Below are 19,611 nucleotides of genomic sequence, written 5' to 3'. Positions count from 1 at the left end.
GGAATGTTTTTTTTTTATTGTCTGACACACACACCAAGGTTTGTCGTCGTTGTACCAGATTTCTTAGGAAATGCTTCCTAAATGTCCCGAAACTCAAGTTAAAATTCAACTTCGACTGCCTGTTTTTTATTATTGTATATTTTTTACTTATTTCTTTTTAATGAAGCAAATCGATATTTACATTTGTAACATTTTTTTGCCATTCTTTTATAATCATCAAATATATCAAATTAATTCTTACATTAATTCACTAATACATGATATTAAAGTAACCTTTTGAATGTAACAAATCATTTTAAAATATATAACATTAGAGAACTATTTTTTCTACATTTTTTTCATATCAAAAATAATTATATCAAACCTTAATATTACAAGTGACTATTTTTGCCCATTCTGTTTATTTGAAAAAGACCTATTTTTATATCGGTGGATTATTAATAATGTATTTTGGATTCATATAAATAAAAATAATTTTACAGTACGAACAGAATTATACTAAACACTAAAGTTAATCCTAATAACATTTAACTTACTATGCAAACTAGGAGTTGTTGTTGTGAATGCTCATCTTCAAATGTCATTGACAGCAATAAACCTCCAATTGATTTCAAAATGGCAGCCTCCCATTCAAAGTGAATTGAACGTCTCAGCCTGTCAATGACTGATTATTAGTTATATACATTTTGACAGGAATTGAAGTACAATCACAGTTTTTCTACTAGTACTACCACCACCACCACCACACTTTCAGCTTGTTCCTTGGTCATAAATTATGGAACGTAATTATATAAAAAATAATCATCCATTTATTTCTTTGCCTTCTTGTTTCCAATGCACATTTCAGTTAAACTATCCATCCCATCTTAACGTAACAATAAACAACATGGAATTCCTATGAGCTTATAAGAGACTAAAATAAACACTGAAGATTGGTTGACTTTCAATGTAATTGTTGGTGGCAGCTTTTTGTGCTTCCCTTTAAGTGAGTTGCATGCGCTGTTTTATTGCTTCCTTGAAGAGAAAAGCTTTAACTGGACAACAACTGGAGCGAGAGATGATGCTCACCCGTAGCTGCTATTTACAGTGAGAAGGATGCAGATGATACAAGTTTAATTAGACTTCCTCCTCTTGACTAGCTCCAATCTGACTTCACACCATGTGCTTGGACTGCAGCTCTGAGCCCTTCCCTGCCAGATGGGCAGAATTCAGTCCAGTGTTTTAAAAGGGCGGACAGGCGCTCGCTGTGTTTGCCTCAAGGCATCCGATTTTTGGCCCCATACGGTCAACGTGTCTTGCTTCGGTGGAAACTCTTAGAAATGTCAGTCTTGTTGCTTTGGGAATTTGTTTTGTGAAATCAGGATTTCTACTCAAGACCTGAACTTCATCAATGTGACTTGAAGGGAAAATAAATGTGCAAAAAAAGAAAACGACAATTTTGGTAATAGTTCGCTTCTGCATAGTTGAAACCAATGTCGTAATGGAAAAGCGAAGATCTCGGCAGGAGTAGTAACATGATTCCAAGAAGATTTTAGCTCAAAATCACCATTCAAAATCAGCGTTAGCTATGCTGAATGCTAAATAACGTACCTTTACACCTCTTCACTTTACAAGCAAGCATCATGATAGAAAAATACAATGATTTCTTATCTAACAATATTCAAACCAAGTTTTTCTTTACTGGATGAATCATGTGCCCCGACTACTGTACAAAAGAACTAAGTGACTTGAAAATTGAATATTTAGCTGCCTTTTGGCCATAGTACGTTGTTGCACGTCCTTTGTGCACAATGCTTCAAGGCACAGTTGGCTTTAATATAACAGTCAGGCGTTAAATATTTTAAAAAGAAGAAAAAAAACATCAGGCTGTGTAATGGCTTGGTCGTCTTAATGATTTGCCACAGGCGTAGCTGTCCGTCTGCTTACCTGTTCAGCAGCTTCATTGCAGTTGACTGGAGATTGGCGCCGAGTGTTTTTCTCCTGTTTTTTGGTGGAAATTCCAGAATGGAAAATGAAGTAAAATGCATTGTCTGGAGTGAACCGGATTTTCTTTTGTGCTGTGTATGACGCTGTCAGTTGTTTCTTTCCAGTTGGCATCACTCTGTGTTAGTAAGAGCCTATCAGATGGATTATAGTCTGGCAAAGAGTGGCTGGGATGTTGGACAAGAAGACTCCATAGGTTTTTGACTCTTTGGTTGCTATTGACAGCAGCAGACATCCGATCCATTTTGACTGGCAGTGGCAAACGTTCACTCATCCATCCCTCCTATTCTCAATGGATCAGACATCTTGCGCCATCACTGGCAATGAAACATAATCCTTCACAGTCTCTATCTACAATGCCTGGCAGTGATTAATTTTTAGGTCATTGCCTATTTTGGGCGGCCCAGTGGTTAGAATATCTGCCTCATATCTACCAAGATTGAGGGTTCAATTCCCAGTGGTTTACCGTATTTACTCGCATATTAGCCGCTCGCGTATATAAGCCGCAACCTTAAAATATTTGGATTTTACAATTTCTCGCATATAAGCCCTCTGATTCCCAATTTTCACCTCCATATTCATGGTTTTAATAGGGAGTACAAAAGTGTTACTTAGAAGGGAAATCCTAAGAAAAATCAGCACAAGTGTTATTTTTGAGATACAGTATGAATCAAAAGCACATTATTGGGGTCAATATCATAAGGAAATTAATATGCCTGTCTTTGTAAATTCAAAATATCAAATTATTCAATTTAAAAAATTAAATAAGTCTCTCTTGATGAGAACCTGCTGCCTTCTAATTACAGAAATTACAATTTTCTTTCTGACCAGGCGTTTAAGATGTTGTGGCAGACATATTGCTTTTAATATCAATATATCTCAATTCTTTCGATGGTTTATTTTACTCCAATAGTTGTCACTTTCAAACAAGGGTTTGGTAACTGACAAAACATACGAACACTCACACCTAAGACACAACTTACCAACTTATAAATGCAACAAATGTACCTTTTCTGAGGCCCAAAATAAAAATAAACAGTCAAGTGGCTTAAAACATACAAAAAAAACCCTGTTAGTACTCTGTGATGCCAAACGCCGATCAAAATCATCATTATTTTATCATTAATCATTTTAAATTCTGGTACCTTTGGTCCTTTATAGTTGGTTTGTTGTCGAGTGCGGAAAAAAAATACAAAAATTGAAACACAGAAAGCTTTAATGAAGTTGGCCCTGCAGGGCAATTATTACCCCCGTCTTGTTCCGCCTGGGGCTATTCATCCCAATACTACTATCCTACTACTCGCTTCACGTGTGGGGACTTTATCCCCATGTTTACTACGCTTCCATAGGCACAAGTCATCCGTCCCCCGACCTTTTCTCTCCTTGTCATCTACCCTATCTCTTAAGCAATTTTTATCGCCGTTCAGTCGACTTGAACGCACCTGAGATCACACGCGGGACAAGCGTTTCCCTTAACGCTCGCTCGCGACAGATTGCCCTGTCAGCACCGAAAGAGGAGGCGGCATTCGCACGTAAACAGAAGCTCGCTGCCTTGCCGTTAATTGATCAAATGTTTACGCCAGCCGACCACTCTCATCGGGTCACCCTTTGAAAAATCCTCCCGAACGCCGTGCCACTTGAGCGCTTCGTCTTGTTAAAAACACTTTCTGAAGCTGAAAGGCCAATCACATTAACACTGGGGCAAGTGTCAAGAAAAGACTGGGGGGAATTGGCCTAAATGAGCCAATCAAATACAGTCAACCCCGCCAAAGTGCAGCTGTCATTTTTAAGGAAGAAATTGCATTGAATTGCTTTGCTCAACCATGGGTCGCTTCCTCTGTATTTTTGCTCACTTCCTATTACTAATTTTGGGGCATTTGCAGGTTATCCTATTGGCTCGTGGAAGAGTCAAAACAATGTTTGACGTCATCAAAATGTGTTTGGTGACATTCCCTGCTCTTCGTTTAATGAGGGAATTTAATTATTTCTTGAACTATAAAATATATAGCAACTCTTGAATTTTACCAAATTATTCAAGGAATTCATTTCCTGGTCAGATCTGGAGCTTTCTGCTTATTACTTGCTCATTGGCTCAACACAACATTGTCACTGTAATTTTGAGGAATTAAAGACGGCGACACAAGAGCTCCAAATGCTTGAACAATTACTTTACAACGTTACATTAAGGACATATTGACGTTAAAGGTCATCAAGTCAAGCCTCCATTACGCCCAGCCTGGCTTCCTATGATGGTTTGCAGCCCTTTTTCTCCCCAAGATCTCACCACTGGGCTCAGTCACGCGTGGAGGATTTATCAGGCGGCCGAGGCTCACAAATGATTAGACGCTTGAACGCGGTGCGACCGGCTGCCCTGTTTTGCCACAGATGCGATAAGGAGCGCAAGAGGCAACCTTGAAATCTTCTTTATTGGAATGTCTGCTACCTTTTAACTCATTCACTACCATTAATAGTGATGGATTCGGCATTTCCAGATAACACATTTTAGTAGTAAAAGTGTTTTCTGGTAAATTTCATCCAATGAATTATTACTGTTGTTAAAAGGAATTAACCAATTTAATCACTAATCCAGTGTCAATATATCCTTATATACCATCCATTCAAATGCAATAAATGTTTATTCTTAAGTGAAACACAAACCTTTAAAAGGCAAAATAGTTTTTTTTTTTTTTTTTAAATCACTGCATAACGTGCCATTTCAAAGCTATCTTATTTTAGAATATGAAATGGGTTATCAACCCAGCCAGGACGGCTCGGTGGACGAGTGGTCAGCGTATTGGCCTCACAGTTCTGGGGTCAAAGTTTCAATCCCAGAAAAAATAGAGCTTTCTGAGGAGCCGTGAGGTTCTGGAAACTAGACGGCAGGGGGCCTTGGTAAAGGGGGATTTTTTTTTTAGCGGGGGTACAGCTTCACTTTTGGGATGAAACATTTTGTGAAGGCTTTCGTGATCCAGGTTTTCCGGTTGCTCATCCATTAAACAGGCAGCAAGGCATTGTTCTTGTTTTTTTAAAAGTATGAAGACTCTCGAACTTGTTAATTAAGCTTGGCTTTACCATGAAGCCAGCCATCGGCATCCCCACATGTGGTGGTGTATCCGTGTGAACCCTGGCACTTTCAGTTTATCTTTGAATAAGAATTCCTGGGAAGGCATCCACTTCCAAAAATGTCAGTCTGATCCAAGTTCTATCTTAGATTGATCTTTTTAATATATTCCTAGCAGTTATATGAAACAATCAATCTGTTGTGCCAAGTTATACTAGTTCCAGCGGTTCAGTTGATAGTGTTAATTTGACAAAATGACTGTGTGCTGAATTGGATTGGATAAGATTGGATTGGACAACTTTATTCATCCCGTATTTGGGACATTTCACTGTGACAGTAGCAAGATGGGAAGAATGCACATACAGAAAAAAATCACATAGTTACAAGTTAGACAGTACAGTCGCAAAGGCCGCAGAACGACAAAGCAAAAGCACAAAGTACAAGGCAAAGCAAAGTAAATGAGATCATTAAGAATCACTAAATCAAATCATTAAGACAGTAAAGCAGCAAGAACACACAAAACGAACAAGAGTGGATAGAGCTACCATTACCGGCGGCCCCTTGAACAGCGCCTTCTTGGATGCGGTAGCAAATACGGATACAGACTTAAGAAAAAGACGTTGTAAAGCTGGATAAAACTGGAACCACGTACAGGAAGTCTTCCACAAGATGGGGAACTTCTGCAGACTGGGACCGAAGTAGAGAATATGCAGAGTCACTCTTCCAAGCTTATACGTACCGTTCCTCAGTATTCTGGAGCTGAAGACAACAGTAGAAGCCCTTGACTTCTTCGTTTCCAGCCTGGTAAGCAGAAACAGCTCTTCCATCTTATCCCATGATGGAATGGTTGGGCTGAAGCGTCGCTTCTTCACTTTTGTCCATTTCCGAATTTCCAGTGGTATTGAGGCTCCTTCTGCTGCGTATTGTAACAGCTAGTCCCATGTGTATGACAGCGTAGGCATGGCTGAACGGTTCCAAAAAAGAAGTCGCAGAAAGCAGAAAGCAGAAAGAAGCCAGGCTAACAGAACAAAGAAAGTTGTAAAAACATTCAAGTAGAAAGTATGAAGTACAAAGTAAAGTAAAAAGGAATGTATTAAGAATTATTAAAATGTAATTAAAAAAAAGATAGGGCTGTGTAAAATGTAAAATCCTCTCTATTTTGGAGCAACCAAAGTTCATCTAATGCTGTCAATGATAGCCAATGAGTTCACGGGCCCTTGAGACATAACTCACATTTAGTTATTCCTGCAGTTACACTGTTAATCAGCCACAGGGCAAAATAAAAGTAGTGCACACTTATCATCAGTGGGTGAGATACCTCAACCGCATGATTAAACCATCAGCAGCAGTCTTTGATTTGCAGGGAACTCACAAATCCACATTAGACAATCACACTTTTGGATCGTTTTGGAAAATACGTTAACACAAAAATTCATTCTAGATGTCACTATCCCCTTAGGATTCATATTAATTTTGCAGCTCCATAATAGCATTTAAGTTATGGATTTTTAACTTTAACTCTTTGATTTTTTTTTTGCAGTTTTTGCTCATTTTGCTTATCGGCTCACGGGATCATATTGCTACTTCGCATGCAGTTAGAATCTTGAATGACTAGTCCAAGTGTTTCATTTTTTTCCAAAAAACACTGAAGCACCACCGGCTTGAGTAATGCAATTTTTTTCCACCTTGGTCCCACTGAAGTCAGTCATTTTTATAATGGTCTGAATGAACACTGTTATATGGAATCAGATCATTTCAAATCCACTTTCTTATGTTGTGGTAAATACTCTCCACGCTGAATTTTTCGGATCACTTTTGTGGTCTGAACTCGCACATCCCCCAAACAAATATTCATTTGTTCATTTAGGGATTCTATGTTTAGTGCCGTTAATTGGAGAGAATATGTTACGTGTCAAATCAAGGTTTTATAGTTAGATATGGCTTCTCGGTGTATTGTCCTAAAAAAAAAAAATTAATCATATGCCCTCTGCCGGCACCCGTGCTGCCATTACGCCCTCAGTTTATAAGAACGCTGATCCACTACGTTATTATCTTTCTTGTATAATCGATATGGATGTTTGTGAGTCTTGATCATTTATGTTTAATATTCTTTGGCAAAATTGTTTTACCTATTTCTTGTGTAAAAATCGGAAATAGTGGGTGGGACTGTGAGCATGGGGCACATGTGCCATCTATTATGCCCGGCCGGTCTGAGTTGGGGCCGAGATCATTAAAAGACGCTTGACATCGCCAAAGGCTTTCTGGGATTCATCCGCCATGGCAGGCAGCTCACACCTTTATGTGAATCCATATTTAATTAGACACCCCCTTGTTGTTTACTCAGGTGATGCTATTTTATGGTATGCAGATAGAGGGAAAGGCACGGGCAGGGTAACATGGGAATTGGTTTAATAAGCACAGCAGGGAATGCTAGTTACAACCAAACAAAACCTCATTAGTTCATTTTTCGCATTTTAGAAAATATTGTGACGAGAAAAGTCACTGTGGATTGTTTACACAAGCATTTTTGAGGCGAATCACTTTTTGGAGCATTTTAGTCATTAGCTGCCATGAATGCCGATAAAAGTCCATATGATTTGAATTGGGGAAAAGCTTTCATAACCCTCGTCATTAAGGGGGAGCAACCAATCACGTGTTAGAGGGTTGGAACAAATTAATTTGTTTCTAGTTCATTTCAATGGGAAACGTTCGTTTGAGTTAGGAGAATATCGACATACGAGCTCAGTCCTGGAACAAATTAAGCTCGTATGTAAAGGCACCACTGTATTGTGGGTCCATTATTAGCATTCAGGTGGTGCTTCTCAAACCTTTAGCGAACTTACCAGTCCATTAACCTCAAGCGAACACCTCTGTGTCATCTGAACGTCTCAGAATGACTGACTTCTCATCCGATCCATGATTAGAATCGGAAGGTAGCGCCATTGAACCCTTTTTGTCTTTCATTCCCCTCATCTGCCAAATGAACATTTCAATCACCGTGTCAGCGGGAGGAAGGTTCTGAGGCCAATTTAAATAGCAGCGGCAATAATTCGATCCTCTTTTGCACGTCGCTTGTCGAATCTGTCGGCGAGGGGTGGCGGGCGCGGCCCACATGTTGACTTAATGTCAGCCATCAATTTTGCTTTTAGCGCTCGGGCAGCCGATCGGGGAGCTCGTTCATCACCGTCGTTCTGCCACAAGTATAACAAGGAGCTTGATATCCAATATGAAAATGCCAGCCGCTAAAATCTCAGACATACTTAACTGCCGAACTGAATGCAAAAGCCGTGGCGTGCACATTCCCTCAAATATCCTTGCGCGTGAGCCGTCAAACCTGCCGGAGGTCACCCGCTCTCCATTTTCCATGCACATATATTATTCTATGTTTCACTGCAGGACAAGAATGACCCCATTATTTGGGACTGATCTTTTACCAATGTACTATAGAGCTTTAGGCTCGCAATGGAGGAGTACAGCGAAGGAACATAAGAAGAAGCTGCATTGGGTTTTTGTAAATCTTGAGACAAAACCTATTACAGTGTACCTCAAGATGAAGTCTGGAATAGCAGAGATGTATTTCAGAGTAGTTCAGGAAATGTTGTAGTACTACAACAGGGAATTGTGCAGTAGGAGTGACAGGAGTTTGAGGTGGTATTGAACCAGGGGTGAAATTCTGAGCCCATTTTTGTTTGCTAAGGTGATGGTTAGAGTGACATCTGAGGTGAGACAGGAAACTGGTTGGAATATGATTTTGTAGATGATACTGTAATCTTTATTGAGACCAGGGAGCAGCGTGACGATGACTTGGAGAAGTGGAGGTCTGCTATAGAAAAGACGATTGAAGGTGACTATAAGTAAAACAGAATACATGCGTGTAAATAAGAAGATCCAAGGGGGAACAATAAAGTTATAGGGTGTAGGTGTAAGAAGATAAATGACTTCAAGTACTTGCACTGCAGGCTAATTGACAGTGGAAAGGAAGTGGAAAAGTTTGCAGACAGGCTGGAACAGGTATTGGAACTCATGTATTGTGTGATAGGACAGTGACAATGAAAGGAAAGGTTTACAGAACAGTGGCGAGAACATCCATGACTTAGAGCCAGTCGCTCTCTGGAAAGGACAGAAGGAAGAACTGGACTGGTAGCTCAGGTAAAGATGCTGGGGTTCTCCTTGGGAGTGACCAGATTGGATAGGATTACAAATGAGACAATAAGATAGACTGAAGGTTTGACATTTTGGAGAAAAGGTCAGAGACACTTGGATGGTTTGGACATGTCCAGACGAGAGATTAGGACTACAGTGGCACCTCTACATACGAAATATTGTGGTAGACTAGAAAAGTTTGTATCTAGATTCGAAAGAAATTCAAGTTATGAAACACCAAATCTCCAAAATTCAAACATCCCTTTGTAGGATCCTGTATTTGATGTTCAAATTGTTATGATAAAGTCGCTCTCCCGTTGGTTATCTCCAAATACCCCGCTGGCCACACATTGAGCCAAATGAGCTGTGTCTACATGATGCTGGTCTCAAGATTAGTACGCTCTAGGCAGAGGTGAGAGTCAGTTCGAGGAGGGTGGCAGCCACCAGTGGAGTTAGAGCGTGACCGCCCAACCAAAAGCCCCTACATTATCAATTTCAGGCCATGACCATCCCTTCACTCGCTGAGCCCCGGGCGGCTGGTGGAGTCGCTCTGGCACTAAGTTCCTGATTTGTGTGCCTTCGACCTCTTTGTTTGTCACAGAATTCTGAGCCCTCCCAGTCAAAATGGATTGGATGTCCATTTCCATCGATGGTCAGCTGTTTTGGAAGTTGCAGTATTTTTACTGTTCATTTGCTTACCCAAGAAAAAGTATTGACAATTTACCATGGAAAAGAATTATCTCAATAGGCACCAATCCATTTTAGGTTGGATGACCTAAGCGGCATTTTCAATATCATTTTCATGTATTATTAACTCCCACAACATATTGAATGTTGATGTTGTTTTTATTGTGTTCATCAATGTAAACATCTTATTCTTTCCCCAATCCAGAGAGGAATCCCCATCGGTCAATTCTGCAAGGACTTTAATGAAAAAACCAAGGAGATGAAGGAGGGCATCCCTCTTCCCATCAAGATCAACGTGAAGGTACTCACCCACCATGTAGCTTATTTTGCCGAATGAAGAGCATTTACGGAGCACTTCATTATTTATACGCTGGCGCACAAGTAAAGCTTTTTTCATTTGCATTCATTAATGAAGTAATACCCCTAGGAAGGCCCAGTCTAGCTGTATTAAATGCAGGCAAGACATGGACGTGAGTGGAAAAAAGCGTGTTCCTTCTTCCTAAATCACTGCCTACTGTCACATCACCGCTCCTTCTTTACCTTGACACAAGACCATGTTTTATTTTGGGAAATCCTGCGGAATAAGATTCAAAATTATGTTATTTCCCGCAATGGGAATTTACAGAAATAAGAATCAACATGAGCGGCGATGATTTTATAGTTTTATTTCACTATCCTCAATTGTCTAGGCAATGTAAAAAAATAATGATAATTAAAAAAGAAACGACACAGTCCCAATTTCCCAACGCTTTAGATTAGTTAGTGTTCATAGTAAAAGAGGAGTAGACTACTCACGAACAAAACACAACATAACAGTGAAAGCATTATGAGAGTGCTACAAATTAAACTGTGTAGGAATGAGCCATTTGAATATCTGAAGCAACTTGTTGGAAGGTCCCAGTTGTTGGAAAATGTAATGTACTTTTTTCTCTGGGAGTACGGTAAAAATTCACTCCCAATTTGTGCTCTTCCTTCAACTTCAAATTTACCATATTTGCTCGTATATATAAGCTGCATTTGTCGGACAAAAAAATGATGACAGAATCAAGGGTACACTTTATATGCGCATCAAAAGATGATATGTATGTAACTGCAAGGTGACAATGGTGAAACGCTAAACAAAAAGTTCAAAAACTCGCTTGTACCTGTCACTGCTCGCTCAGGGTGTCGCCATCTTACCTAGGGTACCGCGGGTCTTACATGTACATTTGCATGTACAAGATACATGTGCTCTGACTGGCCAGACGCAAGTAGCCTTGATATATTTGTGATTATAAAATAAAACAAAATGACGCCTTGATTTTTTTCCTTTTTATTTCCTGTTAGTAAGTAACAACTATTACATTAACATGAACCATTAAAAAAATGGAGACATTTTGCCAGGACCAATTTGGCAAAAACAACATCTAAAATTGGTCCAGCTTCAATTCGTAACTCAAGGTATTCCAATGAAATGGGTTCATTTGAGAATTGTAGCCCGAAACTCCACCGAAATGACAGATGGCTCTTTTTTTGTGTGTTATCGCCAGGAAGGAAAACCTCCAGTAAATTATTTTAGCTTAGCCTTTTCTTTTTTCATCTCTGGGGCAAATGCAACGTCGCCGTGTCAAAGTGTCAATGGTTGGGAGGGCGGGCGTGGGCACCGACATTTACGCGACTGTAGTGTGCTGTAGTTTTTTCTTTTGACCACACCAGTCATTTTGACAGAGTGTAAAAATAAAGCTCACATACTTTTCTGGGACCTAGAACATGCCGACAAAGAATCTTTGAACATTAACGCTACTGTTGACAATGACAGACGAGCAGTCCTCCTTTTCCTGTGGATTGAAATTACGTTGTTTGTCATTAGTAGGCGTTTAATCCATTTGATATGGTCGTAATCCAATGAGTTATTTCACTAATTGATTTGCAAATGAATAGACGACTACCGTATTTCCTCTTATAGCCGTATTTGTAACTAAAAAAATGCACAAATTAGACTTGACATGCACAAAACTGCAAGGTGCCAAAGACGAAACGCCATAATGCAAAACAATGTGGCCGATACGGTCATTCAGTTCAAAATAGAGAAAAGATAAACAGATGAAACGCTAAGCAAAATTTATTTTAACGTCTTTAAATGAAATTCAAGGAAAAAAACGTATCTAGCAAAGGACGTAAAAAAAACACTTCCTAGTGCCTGCCATTGCCCGCTCAGGGAGCCGCCATCTTTCCTTTTACCAATAGTTAAACGTGCTCTGACTGGTCAGATGCGAGTAGCCTTGATACATGTGTTCGTAGTATTTACATGCCAGGACATCCCATCGTGACCGGACGTTTGGTCGCCGGTGTTTTGGTGGCCAGTCAAATGGTGGCAGAAAGTTTACTGTTGAAACCAGCTTTCAAAATTATATTTATGAGAGTTTATAATCTAAGAGAGAAGTTTAAGATCTAAGTACTGTTTCATATCTAAGTACTGTTGAAACCTGCTCTCAAAATTGTATTCATCAGAGAGAGTTTAGTATCTAAATATCTACTGTTTTCAACAGTACTTAGATTTTTAACAGTACTTAGATATTAAACTCTCTCTCATGAATATCATTTTGAGAGATGGTTTGCGAACAAGAGACCGGCGACCAAAAGACTGGCGACCAAAAGACTGGCGACCAAAAGACCGGCGACCAAAAGACCGGCGACCAAAAGACCGGCGACCAAAAGACCGGCGACCAAAAGACTGGCGACCAAAAGACCGGTGACCAAGGTTATTCATAATTAATAACATGCAGTCCATATTTAACTTATAATTAAACAATCTTTTTATGTTTTGAATGAATAATTTATATTCTACAATACTAACTTATTATACCGCTCAATTATTTTGTTGCTCACTCACTGCCATTGACAGTTATAGACATCAAATCCCTTTCAATTATTAAGGCAAATATTTTTTACTCTATTCCAGCCATCTGAAAATGACGGGCCAATTTCCGATCACCTGATCAGATTTGGGACATTTTTTTCAACTTATGAAATGAAACAGTATCTTTCTCCCACTGTTTTTGCCTCATCCCATTTACGTTAGTCTGAAACACCTTCGCCGACATACCGTAAGTAGGATTTCACTGAAATGCAAAGTGCTTTCAAGGTGAATTTCCATCTTCTTCCAATATCCACAAGGCTGCAAGTTCTCGATTAAATTTGCTATCGTCTCTCTCACTCCCAAAGCTTTTTATCAACTCCAAGTTAAAAGTTACTCAGTCCTGCTTCAGGCTCTGGAATACATGTTTTTGAACTGCAAATGTGAGATTTTTTTCATCTTCCCCAGCATGAGAAGGCTTTGATTTGTTGTGAGTGTTGTGAATGATAATAAAGCATCACCTCATTGGTTTTGTATCCCCAACCAGCCTGACCGGACATATGACCTTCAAATCGGTCGACCCACCGTCTCGTACTTCCTCAAACAAGCGGCAGGCATCGCCAAAGGAGCTGCAAAGACAGGTGAGACATCGTCTTTAGATGATCGGCTGCGACTAATTCGACCGCTTAAAATGCAGCTGCACTATAGTTAAGAGGAGTTCATTCTTTATTGATCTCCCATAGCCTAAATGTCGGTGCTTCAGAAGCACAAGCATACACTTAGAAGTAGAAGCCTTTCATATCAGATCATGTGATCGGAAATTGGACCATATCGCCTCAATTTCAGAAGATCAGAATCAGGTAAGAAAGATGGTGTTAGGGATTGGTTTTATTGTTTTTAGTTCCCCAGTATGACTTGCCCGTTGAGTTTACCTGTTATTTCCCCTCCCCTGGTCTATCTCCCGCTTGCTGCCTCTTTTCCGATTGTTTCATCAACCCATGTCTGTCAATTTAAACCCTGTGTGTTTGTCAGCCCTAGCCTTGGTCGGTTAATCTGCGTTTGTCATATTCTTGTTCAAGGCTCACCATAGTCCTCGTGTTTCATCTACTAAGTTTAGTTTTGCTTGTAGTTACTTGGTTACGTTTTTCTGAGTTTTGTATCATGGTTATTTTAGAAAAGAAAATCAGGTCTGCACTATCTGTCCTTGCCTGCTTCGCTGCAAATTGGGTCCTTCCACGTCGACCATCGAATTTAACAGATGGGGTTTTAAGTATTAATTCATTGGCTGCCATTAATGGAACCCTGGACTATCAATTAAACTAGATTGGACATCTATTGCAGTGAAACATTTCATGTCTGTCAAATGAAATGGATTTGTTATTTATAAATGCCAATGGCAGTTAAATAGTTAAGCGCTACAAACAACAAAGTAATCATAATGTATTTATTCATTAACTGAACTGCAGTTAATGCATTTCTCTGTCCGTCATTTTATTTTAAAAATATTGAGACAAAATTGGGACACTTTGACCAATTTTAAAGGGTATAGTTGGTAATTGTGACAAAATAAAAAGTATTTTGCAAAAACTGAGAAAATCAAAGCCTCGGGACTTAAATGAAAGGACAGATGTTTTTTTTTTTAATTCTAGTTTGGTTTTATTCTGTATTACATGACTGATGATTTTAGTTTTGCTTGTGTACGCTTGCGTGCTGATATCACTCAAATTTGGACCTCACCTAATTATCCGGCGACCAAACGTCCGGTCACAGTATAGTGCATCCGCATATACATCAGGAAAAAAAAACATTCATTGAGGGTCTGCCTTATAATGTGATGCACCTTATACTGCGAAAAATACGGTATAAAATAATAAGATATAAAAACATGCAGTATATTTTGTACCACTATATATTCATAGTTTACAAAAGTCAAACAAACTTTCAAGATCAAAACGAGGATAAAGGTCATGAAAATCACAAACAAGAGAGCTCAACTTATCACACTGGATTATTATTTTAGAAGCTTATTGACCAGAAGCAAATTTATGAAAGTAATTGGTTCGTAATCTGATTTTATGTTGCACAACTGATTTGCAAAAATGTTTTTTCGATATTATTTTATTGTTGGATAACTTAGTTTTCGAAATGGAGGAAAATAAGGCATTTGGAAGTGCTATTTTTCCCTCCCTAATACATTTCCGAGGTGTTGGATCAAACTCGGTAGTGGCACATCCACAAAATCAGGTGACGCGGACATGACTTGTATGCAAAACTTTACGATTGGGACCTTCCTATGATGAATTGTTTTGTTAAGAGTAAGCCATTATATTATATTTGCTTTCATGACGCATGTGATATTATTGTTTTCATGACATATGTGGCATGTGATGGGCAGGCCACGAGACGGCAGGCTTGGTGTCGGTGCGAGCTGTGTACGAGATCGCCGTCATCAAAGCAGAAGATGAGTGCTTCAAGAAGAGGAACACTTCCCTCGAGAACGTGGTCAAAGGCATCGTGGGGTCGGCGCGCTCACTCGGTATCAAGGTGGTCAACAAGTAAGTCTCACCCCAAAAATATATATATACAGTGGTACCTTGACAAAGTGCCCCAGTCTGCTTATAAGAACATCACGGGCATTATCTCTCTTCCCACAATTCCCTTGTGTATAATGTCTCTACGAGCACTGGGCGGAGCGTTGCATTTTTCCCGTCGCTAATACAAGAGGAGCACTACTTCCCGGGCAAGTGGTTGTGTGTTATCCTATTGTGAGGACATTTGTGTGTATCATTTTCGGAATATTTTGAAGGGAATACAAAAGCAAACAACCCTCGATAGGTTCCATCTGAAAGTCAGGGTGGAGGCGGGGCTAATAGAGCCAACCTGGGAGAAAAAAAGGTATCAAATATTCAAAGAAAATTAAAATTAAGTTTGGTGTAAGGTTAGATTAAAACCATGAATATGGAGGTGAAAATTGTGAAACGGCATTTTATACGCGAGTTATTGTAAAATTCAACGATTTTGATGCAATTTTAAGGGTGCGGCTTATACGCGGGAAAATACGGTGGTTATATTTGAGAATAATGTATATTATTAATCAATGTATATTTTTATGGTGGCTAGACAAAAACTTGTTTAGCTAATACATTTTATCATTTATTAAATCCCATATTTACATACATTTTTTGGTCGTAGTATTTGTTGGGTTTATTCTGTACCTAACATATTTCAAAATATAGTTTTTTTTAATATATAATGAGATATTTTTTTTAAATGTGTGTACAGTACTTGTGAAATTAATTCGTTCTAGAAGTGGTTTTATACCTTGGAATACACAGAATGTTTACATCCGGCCGGGGTGGATGTCTGATTTAGTTTGACATTTTGTAAATTTGATTTTTTTTTCCTTGGGACAAAATTATTCCCATGGAAGCTTCTGATAATTTGAATATATCATATTTATAAGCATTTGTAGGTAGAAGTCCCACTGTGGTCACTGACTTTTTTTTATGTTAACAGGCGTCCAATCCTTTTTACATTGAGGTTTGGCAGTAATCATTCTCTACTGGCCTCTCCCAGTTTAAACAGATCACCGTCAATTTAACTACATTTAACTAATTTTAACTTTGTGCTGCATTGTTGTTGTTTTTTCAGCCTGTCTGCTGACGAATACAAATTATTCATGGAGCAGCGAGAAGAGAAACTGCAGGCGGATGCAGCCGCTGCCGCCTCGGAAGCCGCAGCAGCCGAGGCGCCACAAACCAAGAAGCGATAAAAAGCATGCTTCTGACATCTACTGTCCAGGCGAGGTTTTTCTACCATTTAATCCACGTCAGTCATCAGTCTTTTGCCGCCATTTACGATGATAGACATCAAGCCATGTGGCATCCAATCCTTTTGGCATGAATTGAATTGAGTTTATCACCAGATGGTGACCAATTGGTTCATTTTTTTGCCACAAAAACCTCCTACTTTGATTGGCTTGACTGTCTATCATTGTCAATGGAAAATAACGAGTTCTATCTAGTCTAGTTTTGTGTACGCATTCCAATGCTTGCATGAATAAAATTCTTGTCTTTGGCGTGCCTCATCTGGATGGACATTTTTTACATTCCAGTAATAGAGAGAGAAACTTGTCATTTAAATCATAATTCTCACTTTGGTCTCAGAATTATTTTTAGGATTTTCACTCAAAATTGTAGGGAGAAGAAGGGGCATCGAGGAAGAGAAAAGAAGTTGCCCAAGACTTGAATCGCTACATCAGACTGGGTAGGCAACTCTGGTCCTTGATAGTTATCAGTTATCCGGTCTGTTTTCCATATCTCCCTCCTCTACTACTATTCAATGAAATGATCAATTCATCGGCAAGCTGAGCGGCTCTCTGGAACTGGAGCCCTCTTTTTCAACTTGATATTTGGTGCAATTTAGGTTTCTATCATTAGATGGCAGCAGTTGACTTCCACTCCTATTCAGCCCTCGACTTTGCCCAAAAAAAAGCCAGAATACATCCAAACATAATCGTGACAACATAATAGTCCAAACATGAGTTTTTCAGATAATTGGTTAAATGTTGTCTGAAATTTTCATAAAACAGAAAAGTGGTAGACACACATCGTCATTAAAGCAGGTGAATGTATACCAAACGTACAAATGTAAAATATATTTTTATGATCTTTGACACATGCGAATGTAAGAAAAACAAAACTTTCAATCCAGAATACAAAGTCCAAATTTAAATTCTTGAGAGATGATGGCAAGAATTTTGTTTTGTTATTTGTTTGAAGAAAAAATAGTAATAATTAATTTCAGTAAGGCTGATATTTTTAGTCAATTTTGTCCAGTATTAGCATGCCATGACTTAGTATTTACATACCGTATTTACTAAGTCGCACCTCTAAAATGTTCTTGAAATTGTAGATTTTTACAATTTCTCACGTATAAGCCACCCCCTGATTCCCAATTTTTACCTCCATATTGATGGTTTTTAATAGGAGTACAAATGTGTTACTTTGAAGGGAAAATGTTTTAAAAATGAATTCCAGGTGATATTTCTTATACCGTATGTATCAAAAGCCAATTATTAGGGTCAATATCATAAGGCATTAATGAATCCACTAATGGTTGTTTTCATACTGCAAAACAGAAATCAACCAACAAATAGTCAATGTTACTTTGCCGAAATCTACTGTTGAAAAATAGTATAGCAAGTATTGAGCGCATATAAGCCGTACCCATGATTAAGTCATAATTTTTTGGTTACAACTAAGGCTTATATGCGATAAAATACAGTACATACATTTATCTGCATGCCGTATCATATAGCCCCTTCCAATACTAGTATCGGTGTCCATGTTTACACCTTTAAATTGACAAGTATAATTATTCCAAAGAACCCTAGGTAATGATTCTAATGTGTGGAAAAGCGTTGTCGCCATCATCATCATCAGACATGTGCTAATCTACGAAAAAACAGTTTTTTTTACCATCTACAATCATTCCCTTCATATCCCTTGAATTGCCTTGCTCTCAACCCTCTTCCAAATTATAGTAAAATACGCTACTCCTTGAGACGAGAAACCGTGATGCGATACGAAAAATATAAACATGACATCACAAAATCTCTTCCTATAGCAAATGAATCGTGTTATAATGCCATAGGGAAGAGCATTATGCAAGATTTGCACTGCACAGAGCGTAGATTTGCTTGAATTTGCATCCTCTTTTGACTGTACCTCTAAATTTAGCATCCCCGTTTTCTCCCCTCCTCCTCCTCTTCCTCTCTCCTCTTCCGTCAGCGCATCCCTTCCAAACGGATGCTGAGAATAGCGCGTGCGGCCCGGAATGCCCATATACGGCGCTCTCCTCCCGGCAGGTACGCGTGCGTCGTTGTCGTCATTTGGCTAGGCGGGCATGCCTCGTTTACTCGCCCGTTCCCTCCCGCACAAAGCCCTTCTCGTGCGTCACTAGGAGTCTCGTTATGTCTCGTCACGCATGTGCGTCACTGCTGTTGCCGAGCCGGGGGGGCAGAAAAACAGAGGGGCTCCGGGATGACGGTCGACGTGCTCGTAAGACTGGAGAATGCTCAGATTTTGATGTTGCTATTTCAAGATGGAAAGAAAAATGATCCAATTTTACACGAATAATTTGCTCTGATTCAGTAGAATGACTCACATGTCACACTAATGCGGCTTGCGGGCCAGAACCGATCCATCGTATCATTTTATGCGGCCCACGAAAAACTATCTTTTGCATTGAATTGATCAGTTTGGCTAAAAATTAATTTCATTTAAATTCTGTGCTCCTCAGGTTCTAAATAAATACACATTAAAAAGATTTTTTCATTTAAAAAGGATGAACAAAATTGACTATTTGTTATTTTTTCTATGCTGATAAAAAAATGAAAAGGGCTAATATTTGCTAATTAAAATAAATGTATGAAAAAATGAATACATTTTTTTAAACTAAATGTTTAAAAAAAAACAAAGCGAAAATGAAAAGGAAACATCAACATATGCAGATATTTCAATCTTTTGATTACCATATTTTCCCGCTAATAAGCCGCGCCCACGTATAATTTGCACCCCTAAAATTGTTGAATTATGAAATTTCTCGCATATAAGCCACCCCCCGATTCAAAAATTTTCACCTCCATATTCATCTTTTTAACACGGAATACAAATGTGTTACTTTGAAGAAAAAACTGAGATACTATATGAATCAAAAGCACATTATTAGGTCCAATATCATAAGGAAGTTAGTAATTCATCCAGTAATGTTTTTTTCCGTACTGCAAAACAGAAAATAACCAACACATAGTAAATCTTAATTTGCCAACATCTACTGGTGATAAAGAGTATAGCAACGATTTGAATTCCACATGAAAAGAAAATATGTATGAGCCCTG

At 38.9% G+C, this 19,611-nt stretch overlaps 1 protein-coding gene across 2 annotated transcripts in view; it reads left to right on the top strand.

Moving 5' to 3' along the window:
* Window positions 1–16,797, top strand: part of mrpl11 (mitochondrial ribosomal protein L11) — a 39,844-nt gene extending 23,047 nt beyond the window's left edge. For both annotated transcript variants that reach the window (XM_077733336.1, XM_077733337.1), the window contains exons 3-6: window positions 10,080–10,175; window positions 13,258–13,351; window positions 15,106–15,265; window positions 16,362–16,797. In XM_077733336.1, the coding sequence (XP_077589462.1) occupies window positions 10,080–10,175; window positions 13,258–13,351; window positions 15,106–15,265; window positions 16,362–16,482 (471 nt within the window). In that variant the 3' untranslated portion in view covers window positions 16,483–16,797. The remainder of the gene's footprint in view (window positions 1–10,079; window positions 10,176–13,257; window positions 13,352–15,105; window positions 15,266–16,361) is intronic.
* The last annotated feature ends 2,814 nt before the right edge of the window (window positions 16,798–19,611 follow it).

Source organism: Stigmatopora nigra, chromosome 14 (assembly GCF_051989575.1).
Source record: "Stigmatopora nigra isolate UIUO_SnigA chromosome 14, RoL_Snig_1.1, whole genome shotgun sequence".
Taxonomy (NCBI): Eukaryota; Metazoa; Chordata; class Actinopteri; order Syngnathiformes; family Syngnathidae; genus Stigmatopora; species Stigmatopora nigra.
Note: the sequence above shows the minus strand (reverse complement) of the source record. Positions and strands in the feature narration are given on the sequence as shown.